Below are 16,075 nucleotides of genomic sequence, written 5' to 3'. Positions count from 1 at the left end.
TGGCTAATATGAACAAACAAAAAAAACATAATGGCAAATAATGATGACAAATTCATTTCCACTTTATTTGAATGAAGTGCAAATCAAATGGTTTCAGGTTTGATGAATAGTAGGTCTCAATCACAATGACCTGGACCCCAGTTCAGGTTTTTCCCACATCGTAACAATGTTCATTGCACTTTTATTGAGATAATTATAGATACCAATTCTCCAAACATCAATATCTGAATCATCGGGTTCGGGTTCGAGCGGACCTGGGCAATTCTTTTCACATGAAAACTCTGAAAATTCCAATCCGGCCTCGCCTGTGTGGAGTTCTCCCTGTGCCTATTTGTGTACGGAAAAGAAATATTTTTTTCATCTCAATACATTTGAATAAATCTATGCTAATTGATTCGGCGGTACCTATATGAAATAAAACACCCTGCCTCAAAGATTGCAGCCAGGTTGGCAGTGGAAATGAGAATCAGTTCTCAGTTGCCTCACCTGGATAAATAAAGGGTTAGCTTTTAAAGGTATCACAAATATTTGAAACTTAGATAAAGATATAAAATAAGACTAACTTGAAAGCTTGAAATAACAGCATTTTTTTTTTTTTATTGATCCAGTATGTGTCAGTGATGATCAACATCAGCCTCATTTGCTTCAGCTCCCCTGAACTCATAAGTGCGATGAAAACACAAACCACATGGGCCACAGGAACCTTTTGCTACCGGGAACTCAAAGTTTCTGGGCTGGTTGGTGGAAAAGCCCCTGAGGTTATTTGGGGAGCCAGATGAGTTCAAATTAATTGGAAAAAAAAAAAAAAAAAAAAAAAACAAACAAACAAACAGCGAGGTCAACAACAACAATAAAATATGAAGTGAAAACGTCGACATTAATAAAGTGCAAGTTTCAATGATGGTATGGCTCGGCATTTGTAAAATCACCTATTTATGTTTTTATTTTTTTGGGGGGGTGGGGGGCATTTGGTGGTGCGATACTGAATATATTTTTTTTCAATATTATTTTTTTTTTAAATCAGGGGTAATGACAGTGAAATATGCAAATTTCAGCAAACTTTTTGGGGAAATACAATATCAGATCTTTATCAAACCTCTTTTAGTGGAGTCCTCGGTTGCTCTAATGTTTAAATAGTTCTGCCGTAAAGGATCACGGGTAATACATCTCCTTTCCCTTCTCGCCATGCGGGAGGAGGGACGATCGTGCTTCAGCAAATCTTCCCGAATTTCGACCGAATGTTGCGAATCCTCGACGCTTGACGCCCCTGATCGCGACTTTAGTGGACTAAAACATCATTCGTGCAATCTTCGTGTCCGGTTGGAGTCGTCTCGTGCACGTTGAAGCTTCGCGGCCTAGCTTAGCTTAGCGTGCTAACAAAGAGACGCGTTTGTGATCAAGCGTGAGGTAAAAGTGTTCTTCTTTACACCACCTACTAGTATCTAATGCTAACACTTAAATCGAGTGAAAATAGCACACACACACGCGCACCAACTACTACATTCTGTAAGCTTTGTCTGAGATACTAAACTAATATCCTCAAACAATTATTTTCTGAATCGTTCTGTATTATAATTATCTTCATCTGGATTCTGGATCCTTTTGTTGACTAGCATGTTTATTATTATTCATGTTTCATCATCGTTCCTCCTGAAGTCTAAAATTGGCTGTCTTCTCCATCTCTGTTATCTCTTCCAATACACAATTACGTCTCACCGTTTCCTTTTGTTGACTTTGGTGCTTTGCCGTTTTAACTAACGTACTGTTTAACTCACAACGTCCAACTCTTAATGTTCGTTGAATTGTTTCCCCATGTCCGATTATCACTTGCCTTTTCTCATCCCTCCAAACGTAGAGCGGACAGTGTTGTGATCGTCGTGTGAAAATGTGTGCAAGGAGGACAGCGGAGTCCGAGGAGGAACTTTGGGCTCCAAAAGAGGAGGAGGAGCCACAACGTCAACTACTGGACGCTGCGTTCAATCTGCAGCCTCGAATTGTGCTACACAGAGCAAGTGGGTTCACTTGTTGCATGCATTCGAATTTTATTGCTGTTCCTGTGTTTATTTACAGCCTCCCGTTCGATGAAGCATTTAACTCATTCAATGCCAGCCGTTCCCTGAGCAGGGAACCCAAGACTGCCAGACATTTTCACTCAATTTGCACACCCCACAGAATATCGTGTGCTATGACGATGTAAACACCAAAACCACTAAAAGAAAGATCAGACTCTTCTTTCATCAGAAGAAAAAAAAAAAAGTTTGTTTGTACCTCTTTAGTAATCAGCAGTCAAATATAGGCGACTTTCAGCCAAATCTGTTTCTGGAGGGAAGAAAAGCCTTTTTTTGTGAAAGCAGACAGATCAAGCAGAACAATGACTTTGACACCAATATTTTCTTCCTTTTGTGAAAACCTCAAACATCTGAACAAAAAACAATACCGAGAAAGTACAGAAAAATAATGTATTTAGAAGGATAACCAACTATGTACAGAATTTACATGAGACAAAGATGCATGAACACATGACAGACTTGCACTTTCTCCGTCGTAATTCTCTTCCTCTACCGTTTGCTCGATCGTCCAGGTTTTTTTTTTTTTTGGACCTTGCGCCTAGAATCTAGCAAAGTTTTATCCACATCTGAATTTGATTCTTTGGTGGCAGTGAATGGGATCTCATCTGGTTGTCATTTGTCCTTGAAACCAGTCCCTACTTCTGCTTGAAGCAGAACCTGTGCAGTTTGGAAATATAATTCTTACCGTATTTTCACAACCATAAGGCGCACTTAAAAGTCGTAAATGTTCTCCAAAATGGACGCCGCCTTATAATGCGGCGTGCCTTATGTGCGCACAGAGTTCCAAAATGTCTAAATGTTGTTGTGTGATGAGCGCGCCGCTTGACTGACTTGGGAGCATTTCCTACCGACGCGCTGCTTGTACAGAGGAAATGCGGACGCAAAGGGGGAAGGGTGCGTGTGAAGGAGGACGCTAAAGGCACGCCCCCAGTAGGTATGTACGCCGGTCAAGCTATCCTCCACTCGTAAAGTAAAGTAGCAATCCATCACTAAAGTTATTATAAATGGAATATACATAATATATATGATGTGCTGCAATTTTGTATCTGTTATTAAACGTAATAATCTGGTGACCTGATGTCTCTCTTTGTTTGTAGCTAGCAAGCTAAGCGAGGATAAACTATCTTCAAAATGCATCGAGACAAGTTCACCTGGACACAAATATTTGATGAATGATGCTTTAGTACGGTAAAATAGTGATGGATGTCTGTCGAGCCTTCAATGCAGAACTAATTTGGAAAGAAGTATATCTACAGTGGGTGGCATGGGGGATGACTGGTTAGCACATCTGTCTCGCAGTCTCACATCAAATAAAATACAAACTCAATTCCAATGAAGTTTGGACATTGTGTTAAACATAAATAAAAACAGAATACAATGATTTGGAAATCACATTCAACCTATATTTAATTGAATACACTTCAAAGACAAGAGATCTAATGTTCAAACTGATAAACTTTATTGTTTTCCGCAAATAATCATTAACTCAGAATTTCATGGCTGCAACACGTTCCAGAAAAGCTGGGACAGGTGGCAAAAAAAAAAAAAAACTGAGAAAGTTGAGGAATGCTCATCAAACACTTGTTTGGAACATCCCACAGGTGAACAGGCTAATTGGGAACACGTGGGTGCCATGATTGGGTAGAAAAGGAGCTTCCCTGAATTGCTCAGTCATTCACAAGCGAAGATGGGCTGAGGTTCACCTCTTTGTGAACAAGTGTGTGAGAAAATAGTCCAACAGTTTAAGGGCAATGTTCCTCAACGTACAATTGCAAGGAATTTAGGGATTTCATCATCTCCGGTCCATAATATCATCAAAAGGTTCAGAGAATCTGGAGAAATCACTGCATGTAAGCGGCGAGGCCGAAAACCGACGTTGAATGCCTGTGACCTTTGATCCCTCAGGGTTTGCTAAAAACAATAAAGTTTATCAGTTTGAACATTAACTATCTTGTCTTTGTAGTGCATTCAATTAAATATAAGTTGAACTTGATTTGCAAATCATTGTATTCTGTTTTTATTTATCTTTAACACAATGTCCCAACTTCATTGGAATTGGGTTTGTACTTTTTGGGGTATTTTTGGGAAAATACAGCTTGACATTTGAGTCATTTTGCTAATGTTTTTATAACAGACATTTGACTTTGTACAATATAAAAAGTTCAGTTGCGTTCATTCGTAATCTAGTGTACAGTTTCCTATTTTTTAATTTTTTTCCCCCCTCTTTTACCAGATGCCACTATCAGGAAAATAAAAAGTCCCATATTGCCCAGCCCTCCACTCACCGTGCCATATTTGTTCATACTAGGCATTACTTCTCACCCCAAATGTTTTGAGTTTTATCGACTTAGATCGATGGAACCATTTTACTGGTTACTGTCAAATGCACCAGTCATCACATTATGCCAACGCTCGACAAAGTAGAGTTTTTCACAGTAGCTGTCTGTTGTCATACAAGATCGGCCGAACTACCAGAGACAAATTCCTTGTCTTTTTGACATACTTGGCAAATTAATATGTTTCATTGTTGCGATTATCTTATGCTTTTATTGTATTTGAAGATACCTAATCGTTGCCTGTCTCATGGCCGTATGCCATATTCCAACAGGCAATATAGCAGTTACGACCCAGTGCCGTAAAGTGTCATTGTGTTTTGGTGTGCAATGCCTCCTCCTAACCCAACTTTGATGACAAAATTCTTGTTAGCTCGCAGTTGTTGTCCGCGCATTATTGGACATGGTAATCTGCCAACAAAGCCGCCATGCAGGCAGTGATTGGTGACTCAGTGTCCCGATGATCAGCGACTGTAACTTCATCGTGCAGGCGGCTCGCCGGGGGGAGTTCCGCAGCTGTGCGTGTCTCATTTGCTCCAGGGACATTCCGTGCTGCCGTCTTGTGCCAGTGACGAAGCTGCCATGGAGGCGAAGAATAGTAACTTTGTCACTTGATGATTTGTGACGCTAGCTAGCTGGCTACCCTAATCACAGTGCAGAGCCGCTGAGGTGGTTGCGCGACACCGTCTTTTGCTGCGCTGCCATTTTGTATGTGTTATTGGATGTAATAATCTGGCGACTAGTGATGTTAGCTAGCTAGCTGGCTAGCTAGCCTGGCTAATCATGGTGCAGAGCTATGAGGAAGACTGTGGAGCCTTTTCTGTGTCTGTACAGTTAGAAAGTGCATGTTTTGTTTTGTTTTTTTAGAGGGGGGGGGGGGATTCTAGTTTCATCTTCTTGAGCGGCCTGTCCAAGTCATGTTCCATCGTCTTGTCAACGTATTGTAACATCAGCGAAGTTGACGGCGACCCAGCATGCCTCACGGCTGAGGTTATGAGTAGTTCCACTCTTATTACTTGTTGTGTTGTGTACAGTGTAATGTCTGAAGTCTTGTGTGTGGTCCGTTAAGGGCGGGGCCTGTTGATGGGTGGTTGTGACATCAGCAAAGATGAAAGGACAAAGGAACATTTCAGCTGGCTCAAGTTAGTCAATTTGACTGAGCGTGAGTTAAGTTAGCTAACCCTCCACGTACGTTGCTGTCATACTTGCACACATGTCACACAAAACTTTATCCTCACACTTGATCTTTGCTTAAAAATGTTTTGCTAACAAACGTCACTCTTTGTGTGCGGCTGGCAAGCTAAGCTAGGCTAAACTAGCTTGGGAAGATTCAAAATTCATCGAGACAAGTTTACCCGGACCATGATTTGATGAATTATCTTTTAGTACGGTAAAGTAGTGATGGGTGTACTCTGTCAATGCAGTATTAATCAATGCAGTATTAATTTGGAAAGAAGTAGATCTGCAGTGGATGTAGTATGCGAACTCGACTTCGACAAACTTTGTTTGGCCTCCGTAGAGAAACACATTCTGCGTCAATCTGCATTCATTTGGTCTCACATCAAATAAAATACTTTTTAGCGTAATTTTTGGAATAAATCTTTTTAGTCATTTTTAATATTTTAGTCACAACGGGTATTTATATCAGTACAATATAAAAAGTTTAGTTGCATGCATCAGTAATCTATGTTTTCATGAATATTTTCGCTTTTACCATTTTCGCTTTTACCAGATGCCACTACCTGGAAAAAAATGTGCCATATCCAAATGATTGAACCATTTTACTGCACTGCACAATTTCTTTTGTGCATGTCAGGATAACAATCCTCTGTCATTGGCCGGAATGAGATCGCCCACCCCCATACAATTTTTATTTTTTTTTTTGTCACCTTTTTCATGCCTTTGGTGTTTTGCATGTCTGTTGTGTTAGCCATTGCTCTAGTTCTCTCTCAGTATATTATGTGTTTAGGCTTGTCTGAAAATGCAGCTTGATCGTTCTTTATGCGCCCCTGCTAATTTCTGTGCATCTGAGATACGTTACACACATGAAAGAGATGCCTGATCCCTGCATTATACACATTAGTCACAGAATGAGAACGGATTTTCCAAACCATTTGTGTTTGTCTTCTTGTGTTTTACAGACATCACTGAAGATCTTCGTACTGACCAGCAGGAGCCAGAGCCCCTTCACATTAAAGAGGAAGTGGAGGACGAAGAGGTCCACCATATCAAAGAGGAAGAGGAGCCCATTTCGATTCAAAAAGAGGAGCGAAAACTGCGTCCCCACATCAGTCAGGAAGAGGAGGAGGATATCACCAAGTTTCCATCGACTGGTGTTCCTTTAAAGAGTGAAGACAAAGTTAAAAGTGAGGAGAGCACAGGGGTGGAGCCTCCAACCAGCAGCTCAAGTCAACTCATGACAATAGACGGTGGTGGAGACCACTGTGGAGAATCACAAGCAGACGGCCTCTTAGCGCCGCTGTCAGACAGTGACGACCTGACGTCACACTCTGATGATGGACAGTCTGAAGTTGATATGACATTTAAGACTGACAACAAACAATGGAAATGTTCTCAGTGTGGGAAAACACTTGCTAATCAGAGTACTTTGAAACAACACATGAGAACACACAGCGGTGAGAAACCTTTTGTCTGCTTACATTGTGGCCAAAGATTCTCTCAGAAGGAACACTTAAAAGGACACACAAGAACCCACACTGGTGAGAAACCTTTTTCCTGCACTGTTTGTGGTCAAAGATTTTCTGTGAAGGGATACTTAAAAATACACACAAGAATGCACACTGGTGAGAAACCTTTTGTCTGCTTACATTGTGGCCAAAGATTCTCTCAGAAGGAACACTTAAAAGGACACACAAGAACCCACACTGGTGAGAAACCTTTTGGCTGCTCGGTTTGTGGTCAAAGATTCACTCTGAAGGGACATTTAAAAATACACTCAAGAACCCACACTGGTGAGAAACCTTTTTCCTGCTCAGTTTGTGGTCAAAGGTTCTCTGAACAGGGAAGTTTAAAAAAACACACAAGAACGCACACTGGTGAGAAACCTTTTTCCTGCTCAGTTTGTGGTCAACGATTCACTCAGAAGGGAAACTTAAACACGCACACAAGAATACACACTGGGGAGAAACCTTTTTCCTGCACCGTTTGTTGTCAAAGATTTTCTGTTAAGGCAAACCTAAAAATACACACAAGAACGCACGCTGGTGAGAAATCCTTTTCCTGATCAGTTTGTGATCAAAGGTTCCCTCAACAGGGGAGTTTATAAATACACACAAGAACGTACACTGGTGAGAAACCTTTTTCCTGCACCGTTTGTGGTCAAATGTTCTCTTATACATATCAGGCTAAGACACACAAGTGTGCGGGTGAGAAGAGCAGTGATCAAGAAAATGTTTAATGGAAATGTAAATGTTTAATCGAAAAACTAATTACCTGATTTACAAAAATCTACAGTCTTGTATTCTGTCTACCAGATTTGATTGTATTCTTCTTGAAAATATATTTTCTCAAAGACCCGCGAGTGTGAAGAATTAACATTGGTGCCAAAATGCTTTAAAGGGACGAGTTGAAAGTGAGAACATGGGCACTTATGCAATCTTGCTGGACTCAAAAAATGTCTACCGAAGAAAAGCGCTCCAAAACACACTCAGTAGTCATTTTAGAGTCATTTACTGATGAAATATTAAATTTTCAGCTAGATTTTGGCCTCCCCACATTTTGAACATGTCAGCCTGTTACAGTGTATTTGTGATCCTTAATAAAATACACTCCTTTAAACAGTGAGGGCTACTCAATTTGCTTGTACATCAAATCCATTTTCCCATTAAAAAAAGAATTGAAATGTCTTTTAACCACTGGAACCCCTCCAAAAACAAAATGCTCTCAACAGAAAGCAAAAAAATGGCCCAAGCGACAAGGCCGAAGTGGAAAAGTAGACGGCCTCTTAGCGCCACTATCAGATAGTGACGACATGACGTCACACTCCTAAAACACGCAAGTGTGCAGTGAGAACAGCAGTGATGAAGAAGCTTTCAGTGAAAAAGTCCATGTTTAATATCAAAGAAAATTACGATCATACTGATTTACAAAAATCTACATTCTTGTCTTCTGCCTACCGTCTTTTATTTTTTCAATCTTTTCATTTTCTTTCTATCTTCGAAAAGCCTCCTGTGGACAAATGTTGAGAATTATCACCGGTGCCAAAATTCGTTTGTCTAATGTTTTCAAATGAGCAAATGATTGAGAGAAATCGATCGTGATTCGATGTTTGACTTTTGGTGAAAAGGTTGAAAATTGTAAATGGGATCCTTAATCAAATACAATTCGTCAAACAGTGAGAGTCACTCCATTGTCTTGTATGTCAAATCCATTTTCCCCGTTGAAAAGAACTGAAGTGCCTTTAATCCTTTCAAAACCCTCCCAAAACCAAAATGCTGGCAACGCAAAGCAAAAAATGGCCCAAGCGACAAGGCCGAAGTGGAAAATTGATAAACTGCGGCACTGGTACGTCAAGGTAGTGTTGTACTTGGCTGACTTTAACCACAATGAAAAATCAGAATCATCTGTATTTTGCCAAGTATGTCAGAAAACACACACGGAATTTGTCTCCTGTAGTTGGAGCCGCTCTTGTACGACAACAGACAGTCAATTGGCAGAGAATTCTTTTGAGACACAAAGACATTGAGAAAAACAGTCACTGAGCAATAACAGGTTGCTAGTAATCTGGTAATGGAGGTACAATTTATTTATTTTTTTATTATTATTATTATCCATCCATCCAATTTCTGTACTGCTTATCCTCACGAGGGTCACAGGAGTGCTGGAGCCTATCCCAGCTATCGTCGGGCGAGAGGCGGGAGTACATCCTGAACTGGTCGCCAGCCAATCGCAGTGTTACTCGATTACATTTCTGTGACGTGAAGTGATCATGGGAGTATCAAACTTTTTTTTTCCTGGCGCTCCAGTCTGAGAAGCACACCAAATCTCCCATGCGCAGTGCAGGAAATATGGCGGGGGCTCAGACACTGAGCAGAACGCAAAACTCCACGAGCGTAATCTGCAAAGGTTGAGTCAAGGTAACTGGACTGGTAACTGTTCTAGTTTGTTGAAGATGTTCGAGAACGTCCACCAAAGTTTAAATCCGAAGTCTGGACGCATTTTGGATTTGCAGTAATAAAAATCGATGGAGGAAAAAACATGCAATAAACTGTTTGCTGAAAGCCGCCGCTGTCGACAAGTCGTGGAATATAAGTAATATGAAAGGCCACAATCGCAAGAAGCAAGCCGAGGCCAAACATCAATTCGTGAGACATTTCTACCAGGTTTTCTTCATGATCGGACGATTGAGACATAAACGGTTGGTAAAAACATTTGAACCACGGTACAAATATCCATCACATACTGTACTTCAGCAAAACGCTAACGCCGACACTTTACTAAGAGACCAAGACCAAAGTAGTCAAAAAAAAAAAAAATCATCGAGGAGGCAGACTGGAAAGTGTCTCACCCTTGGACAGATGGGAACTTGGACATTACAAGCTACTCAGAGCTAGGTAAAAATATAATTAAAAAATTTGAACATTCAACTACAACAAGATTTTTTCTTGTTTTTATGTCGAAAAAGACATCAGTGTCATGGTCTGTCCCTGCAGTTTCTTTTTTGGAACTCGGATGGTGCTTTTTGCCTCGCCTTTGCCTCCCTCTCTCTCTCCCCTGTAATCAGCACCTCATCCGCGCACCTGCTCCCGATCAGCACTCCACACTGCCTGCATTTAAGCCTGCCAGATCCAGGAATCCAGCGCCAGAGTATTGACGTTCATCTGTGGTACACAGGCCAACTTTCATGACTCCTCCTCGTAAGTTCCTCGACTACCTGCAATCGTACTTCCCCCCTTGTGTTCTTCTCCGTCTCCAATGCTCCTTCCGTGTCTCCAGCCATGCCGCCAAGTTCTTCCACCTGCCCATGGTTCCACTTCCTACACCTTCCCTGTTCCAACGGACCACCATCGCCCCTCGGATGCCCTACCCGCTGAGCGATTAATTAATAAACCATTCTCATCTACTTCCTCCGCTTCCGTTTCCTTTTGGGTCCAGTCCAACATCATACAATTACCAACCGTGACAATCAGAAGTCGCAGGTAAACCTACTATTCATCAAACCTGAAACCATGTCATTTGCATTTTATTCAAATAAAGTGGAAATGCATTTGTCATAATTATTTTCCATAATGTTTTTTGGTTTGTTCATAATATCCATAATTATTTTTATCTGATACCTTTATAAAAAAGTTTGAAAGTTTCTCCAGTTTGCAGGAATTTATTTCGCTGTCACACAAGTTGAATTTTTGACTAAAAATGTACTGAATCGTTTTCCAAACACTCCAATATCATCCTTGAATTGAATCAGAAACCATGAATCATGATACTATATAATAAAAATAGTATATAATAATAAGTCAGGAGATTAGCTCAAATGCTAACAATTAGTATGGTATTTGAAGTTGGAACGGGAAATGAATGATGTGTAAGTGTTAAATGTGGGAATTGTTGGAGGCCCATTCATTCTCAATGGAAGTTTATCTGTAAGTTTTGGGGAATTGCGTTATGATGATAACGCAGAATTTAAAATAAAGAAGGTAGGATTAAAAAGTGGCCGAGACGCAACTTTTGATACCTCATTTGTGGGTAGAAAATTGTTGTTTACGTTCCGTTATGTTTGCATGTGCGTGCAGAATCAAATAGCATTTATTATGATTATTAATATATTTTTTGCCATTTTAACAGCCTTTTCTGCCAGCGAGTTGAATTTGCTTCTGAAATGGAGAGGCTGAACTGTTTGGATTGGATATTTTGATGTTAAAAGTAAAATCCAAATTGAGTGCAAAAAAGAAGAAATAAAATAAAAATGGGTTTAATACCACATGCAAAACTGCGCACGAGCTAGCCAGGAGTTGAACCCAGAACCTTCTGATCCGTAGTTAGCTACGTTATCCATTGCGCCACTAGCCCCACAAGGGTGCTATACCCTCTGCAAGTGGCTTCCCTGCGGAGGATTTTCACTGTCCCAACTATTCAAACAGCAGCACGAAAAAAAACAATTGCAGGGCTTTAGCTACGCTGTGACCCGGACTTGAACCGGGGGCTTGCTGAGGCCACAACGCAGAGTACTAACCACTATACAATCACAGCGCAACCTGAAAGTTGAAAGTTATCTGTCTAAAACTGTTGGTTGGCTGCAAGGCTGAAGACCCGCAGGGTGCTGAGCCAGGGCGACAGTGAAACAAGGTGAAAGGCATGATAAGGCATTAAACTGTCGATCAAGTGAATCATCTCAACATTTTACTGTATTGATAAAAAAATGAATCACCATTTAATACAGATTACCATTTCAACCGCTTTTATGCTCACATCTTGTGTGGTGATGAAATGCGACACTCATGTCACTCTCCACTTTATCATATTTTTTTGATTTTATAAAATAAACATTGAAGCCATAATTGGTTAACAATTAGACAGAATCACGAGTTTGCAATTGAACATTATGCAGAACAATTTTGCTCGCATGACATAATAGAGGCGGCACGGTGGACGACTGGTTAGAACTTGGAGGGACACTGAGAGGACCGAGGAGAGTCGAAAGGAACACGTTGAGATGCGGCGTAGGGCAAAGGTAGAGGTGGCAAAGGTCAAACAAGAGTCATGATGTATGCCACGTTGGACAAAAGAGAGAGCCTCATTAGCCTCTATTCTAGACTATTGTTTCGGCTTCGTTGCAACTCATAGCCTTTATGTTAGGCTTAAAGTGATTGCCCGTCAGAAAGAAAACAGGAGAAGAATTGCAATTTGTTTCAAGTTCACAAATTTGAATTTACACAGGTTTCCACTTTGCCTCTCTTCCCCGATGAACATGACATTTAACCACAATTTAAGCGTAGACAGGGGGAAAAAAAGTCCTTTGAATGTACTTATTTTGAACATGTACATCGGTTGCACTTGATTAAAATGTGATAAACATTTGTATTTTCTCCTCTTCTCATCACTTAACTAATGTTTGTAAAACCAACACAAAGGAATCATTAATTTTATGTTTGATTTGCCAGCGTATGTTACACCTATTCATTATGTAAAGGGAAAGTAATTTCATCATGTCCAGGCTCCATGACCTTAAATGTCTCTAAATTGATTTCTCAATTTTAATTTTTATTGAAGGTATTGTTAGCTACACCAGAAGTCCCTGGTGGTCTCGTGGTTAGGATTCGGCGCTCTCACCGCCGATGTTAAAATTAAGTCAATTAAAACAACTTTTTATTCAGTATAGTACCCCGTTTATTTTTAAATTTGCTTTCCCAAAATGTATTGAAGCCACACATATTATAACTCAAACTGATTTGGACTAAACTGAGAAACAAAACATTTTAATATTTAACCTTTAAAAAACATCTTTAAAATTCCAGTTTGAAACTGAGAAACCGCACAAATAAGTACAATTGTCTGCTACTTCACAGGTTACATTGACAGTAATAAAATAAACATGAAAGAGGTCAGTAGAAAATTATACAAATCAAATATTAAAAATAAGTTATACAATTACACAAACCATCCATCCATCCATTTTCTGAGCCGCTTAACCTCACAAGGGAGTGCCGGAGCCCATCCCAGCTATCATCGGGCAGGAGGCGGGGTACACCCTGAACTGGTTGCCAGCCAATCGCAGGGCACATAGAAACAAACAAACATTCACACTCACAGTCACACCAACAGGCAATTTAGAGTTGTCAATTAACCTACCATGCATGTTTTTGGGATGTGGGAGGAAACCGGAGTTCCCGGAGAAAAAAACCCACACAGGCACGGGGAGAACATGCAAACTCCACACAGGCGGGGCCGGGATTTGAACCCCGGTCCTCAGAACTGTGAGGCTGACGCTCTAACCAGAATTAACTCACAAACGGCAACTTCTTGTAAAAAAAATGAAAGAAACATTTCACATATTTTTCGGTTGGAAGCACATTTACGACTCCGAGAACAGGAGCAGACTGCTCTTCATTCCAAGTGCTCTGTTGAAGAGTTTACACCCATCCATGTCCATAATCGTTTGCACGACAAGGTCAACAAGGTCAACAAAAATTACAAAAAAAACAAGGTCAACAAAAATTACCAACCAAAGCCGAATGAAATCCGCTTACTTTTTTGACGTTCTTCTACATTCATTCCCCCACGGCGAGAAGGTTTTTGTCAGCTTCCCTTTTGGTGAAGCTGCTTTTCATGACAGATTTATAATAATAATAATAATAATAATAAAAAAGCCCTTGTTCACAGCCAGCTTTAAACCAGGGACCTTTCACATGTGAGGTGCACATGATCACTGAACTGTGTGAAACAAGGCTCTCTCGTTGTCTTTCAGCAATAAAAGATAAAACACGATGTTGGTTGATGTAGTATTTACATGATTCTGATTATGTTAATGTAGTTTAATTTAAAATGGGAATCCATTACAATGCTATGTGCAATTGACTTTGGATGAAGATCTTCACTGATGTCTGAAAGACAAGAAGACAAACACACATGGTTTGGACACGTCAATTGTCATGTTTGACTTAAATGTCATGTGGTTTATATTCATATTTAAGGTTATTAGGAGAGTCCGTTGAGTGAAGGTTTATTGGATATTAAAAAAAAAAAAAAAAAAGCAGGTCAACATTGACGATAAAATGTGAACAAGTGTAAAATAATAACATGCATGAAATAATAATAGTAATACAGTGGACCGCTGCTCGCAGTTTTGCATTTGCAAATTCATCTATTTATGGAGGTGCCAGTCCTTGGGACAGTCAATGATGAATGTGAGTGCGAACGGTTGTCTGTGTCTATATGTTACCCTGTGACTGGCTGGTGACCTGTTCAGCGTCTACTCTGCCTTTTGCCCAAAGTCAGCTGGGATAGCCTCCAGTGCCCTGCGACCCAAGCCAGGATAAGCAGTGTTGAAAATGGATGGATGGCTGGATGAACCCTTGGTTAAGCATGGAAAGAAGCACCTATTATAAAGTATGCGACTGTCATATGAAGTTGCAAAAAATGCGAATTTAAAAAAACATTTTCATGTCAAAATACTGTCTACTGTGTGCATGTTATTTATTGTATTGTAGCATCTCTTAAATTGAGACACTCAACTTAACTTCCATTACAGAAGTCAGAAGTCAGTCTGTGTGTGTGTGTGTGTGTGTGTGTGTGTGTACGCAGCTGTATCTGTGTGTATAAGTAAACAGTAATAAATAATCACAGTATATTGAATGTAACATCACACAGTGCCTGTAAATAAACACAGTAGTACTGTTCAAAATGGGGAAAGTATTTCCTCAACAAGTGAGAGAGAAGTGAGCCAACCTGCTCTGTGACACACAATGAGAGGCTGCAGAATGAAAAGGAGCATAGAGTTGTTGACGTTGTGGCTCCTTCTCCTCTTTCGGTCCCCAAAGTTGCTCCTCGTACTCTGCTGTCCTTCTTGCACACATTTTCACAACACTTTCCACTAGCGGAAACAAAATGCACATTCATTCAAAAAGCTGCTGTCGACTACTACTCACGCCAGGCACTCCACACACAGGCTGCCTGCCTTGAGCCCAGTTCAAGCTTAAATTTCCCTTTGCTCTTTCATCTTTTCTGACGTCACAACAGCCAATCACCAGGCACGAGCAACTCATGGTCCACGGGGATTCCGGTCTAACATCAAAGGACATCCATCATCTCAACGCTGCGATAATAAAAGTAAAATAATAATACAATAAATAAGCACCACACATCTTGTTGTATTTATCTATGTTGTATTCTTTAGTTTTTTTAGTTTCCATCGTCTAAATTTCCCTCGCTGGCCCCGTTGGTGGCGCACCACTGACGTAAAGGAAATGACGACACAAATGAGGCATTTTGGTGCGCAATCGGGGAAACGGGAGCGGTTGGGAAACGCTAAGAAAAATATTATTTTGCGTAACTGTAGTATACAAAAGTCACACAATATTTCCTTTGTAAACGAAAAAAACAAGACTATCAAACAAAACTTCTTGAATTGCAAGCAAAAATCAGACATTGGGAGATAATCTAACTCAAGCTAAAAAAAAATGAAACAAAACAAAATATTACTTGCAATGAAAATATTTTTTGCTTGCGATGACGATATTCGCGTGTGCGCTCCTCAGCTTTTTGCAAAAAAACAAACAAACAAACAAACAAAAAAAGCCTCTTGAAAGTTGAGGCTTTCCTTCAATTTGTGCCGGAACAGATTCGGAGTCAGTGAGAACATTAGTGACATCTGGTGGACGAAATAAGTTACAGCAATCCACGTCACTGAATTGTGTGAAACGAGGCTCTCTCGTTGTCTTTCAGCAATAAAAGATAAAAAACGATGTTGGTTTACTTGATTCTGATTGTGTTAATGCAGTTTAATTTAAAATGGGAATCCATTACAATGCTATGTGCAATTGACTTTGGAGAAGATCCCCCACCAGCAGGCCAACTCACGTGTGTCAATACTTACGCGATATTTGGGATTCAGCCCATCACCCAGCTGGATCATTTGAGTCTGGCTTGACTACATCAGAATTTGTCAAGTAAATATAACACTTGTTTGTCCATATATACAAAGATCATTACAAATAA

The 16,075-nt window shown here is 40.2% G+C and overlaps 1 protein-coding gene across 3 annotated transcripts; it reads left to right on the top strand.

Moving 5' to 3' along the window:
- The first annotated feature begins 1,155 nt into the window (after positions 1–1,155).
- Positions 1,156–8,200, top strand: LOC133397983 (zinc finger protein 239-like). 3 transcript variants are annotated; one of them, XM_061669492.1, is made up of 3 exons: positions 1,156–1,407; positions 1,856–2,012; positions 6,544–8,200. In XM_061669492.1, the coding sequence occupies exons 2-3, from the start codon at positions 1,886–1,888 to the stop codon at positions 7,644–7,646; spliced, it is 1,230 nt and encodes a 409-aa protein (XP_061525476.1). In that variant the 5' UTR covers positions 1,156–1,407; positions 1,856–1,885; the 3' UTR covers positions 7,647–8,200. The 3 variants fall into 3 exon arrangements, with proteins under 3 accessions (XP_061525476.1, XP_061525477.1, XP_061525478.1); XM_061669493.1 differs by lacking the exons at positions 1,156–1,407; positions 1,856–2,012 and adding exons at positions 4,619–5,110; positions 5,472–5,564; XM_061669494.1 differs by lacking the exons at positions 1,156–1,407; positions 1,856–2,012 and adding exons at positions 5,274–5,392; positions 5,472–5,564.
- The last annotated feature ends 7,875 nt before the right edge of the window (positions 8,201–16,075 follow it).

This window comes from Phycodurus eques, chromosome 23 (assembly GCF_024500275.1).
Source record: "Phycodurus eques isolate BA_2022a chromosome 23, UOR_Pequ_1.1, whole genome shotgun sequence".
Classification (NCBI taxonomy): domain Eukaryota; kingdom Metazoa; phylum Chordata; class Actinopteri; order Syngnathiformes; family Syngnathidae; genus Phycodurus; species Phycodurus eques.
The sequence above is the reverse complement of the archived record's forward strand: the minus strand, read 5'-3'. Positions and strand labels throughout refer to the sequence as shown.

Excerpts from the sequence above, each read along its gene's own strand:
- LOC133397983 (XM_061669492.1), top strand. The coding sequence starts at position 1,886 with ATGTGTGCAAGGAGGACAGCGGAGTCCGAGGAGGAACTTTGGGCTCCA. Across the intron at positions 2,013-6,543 it reads AATTGTGCTACACAGAGCAA|ACATCACTGAAGATCTTCGT; the intron begins GTGGGTTCACTT and ends TGTGTTTTACAG.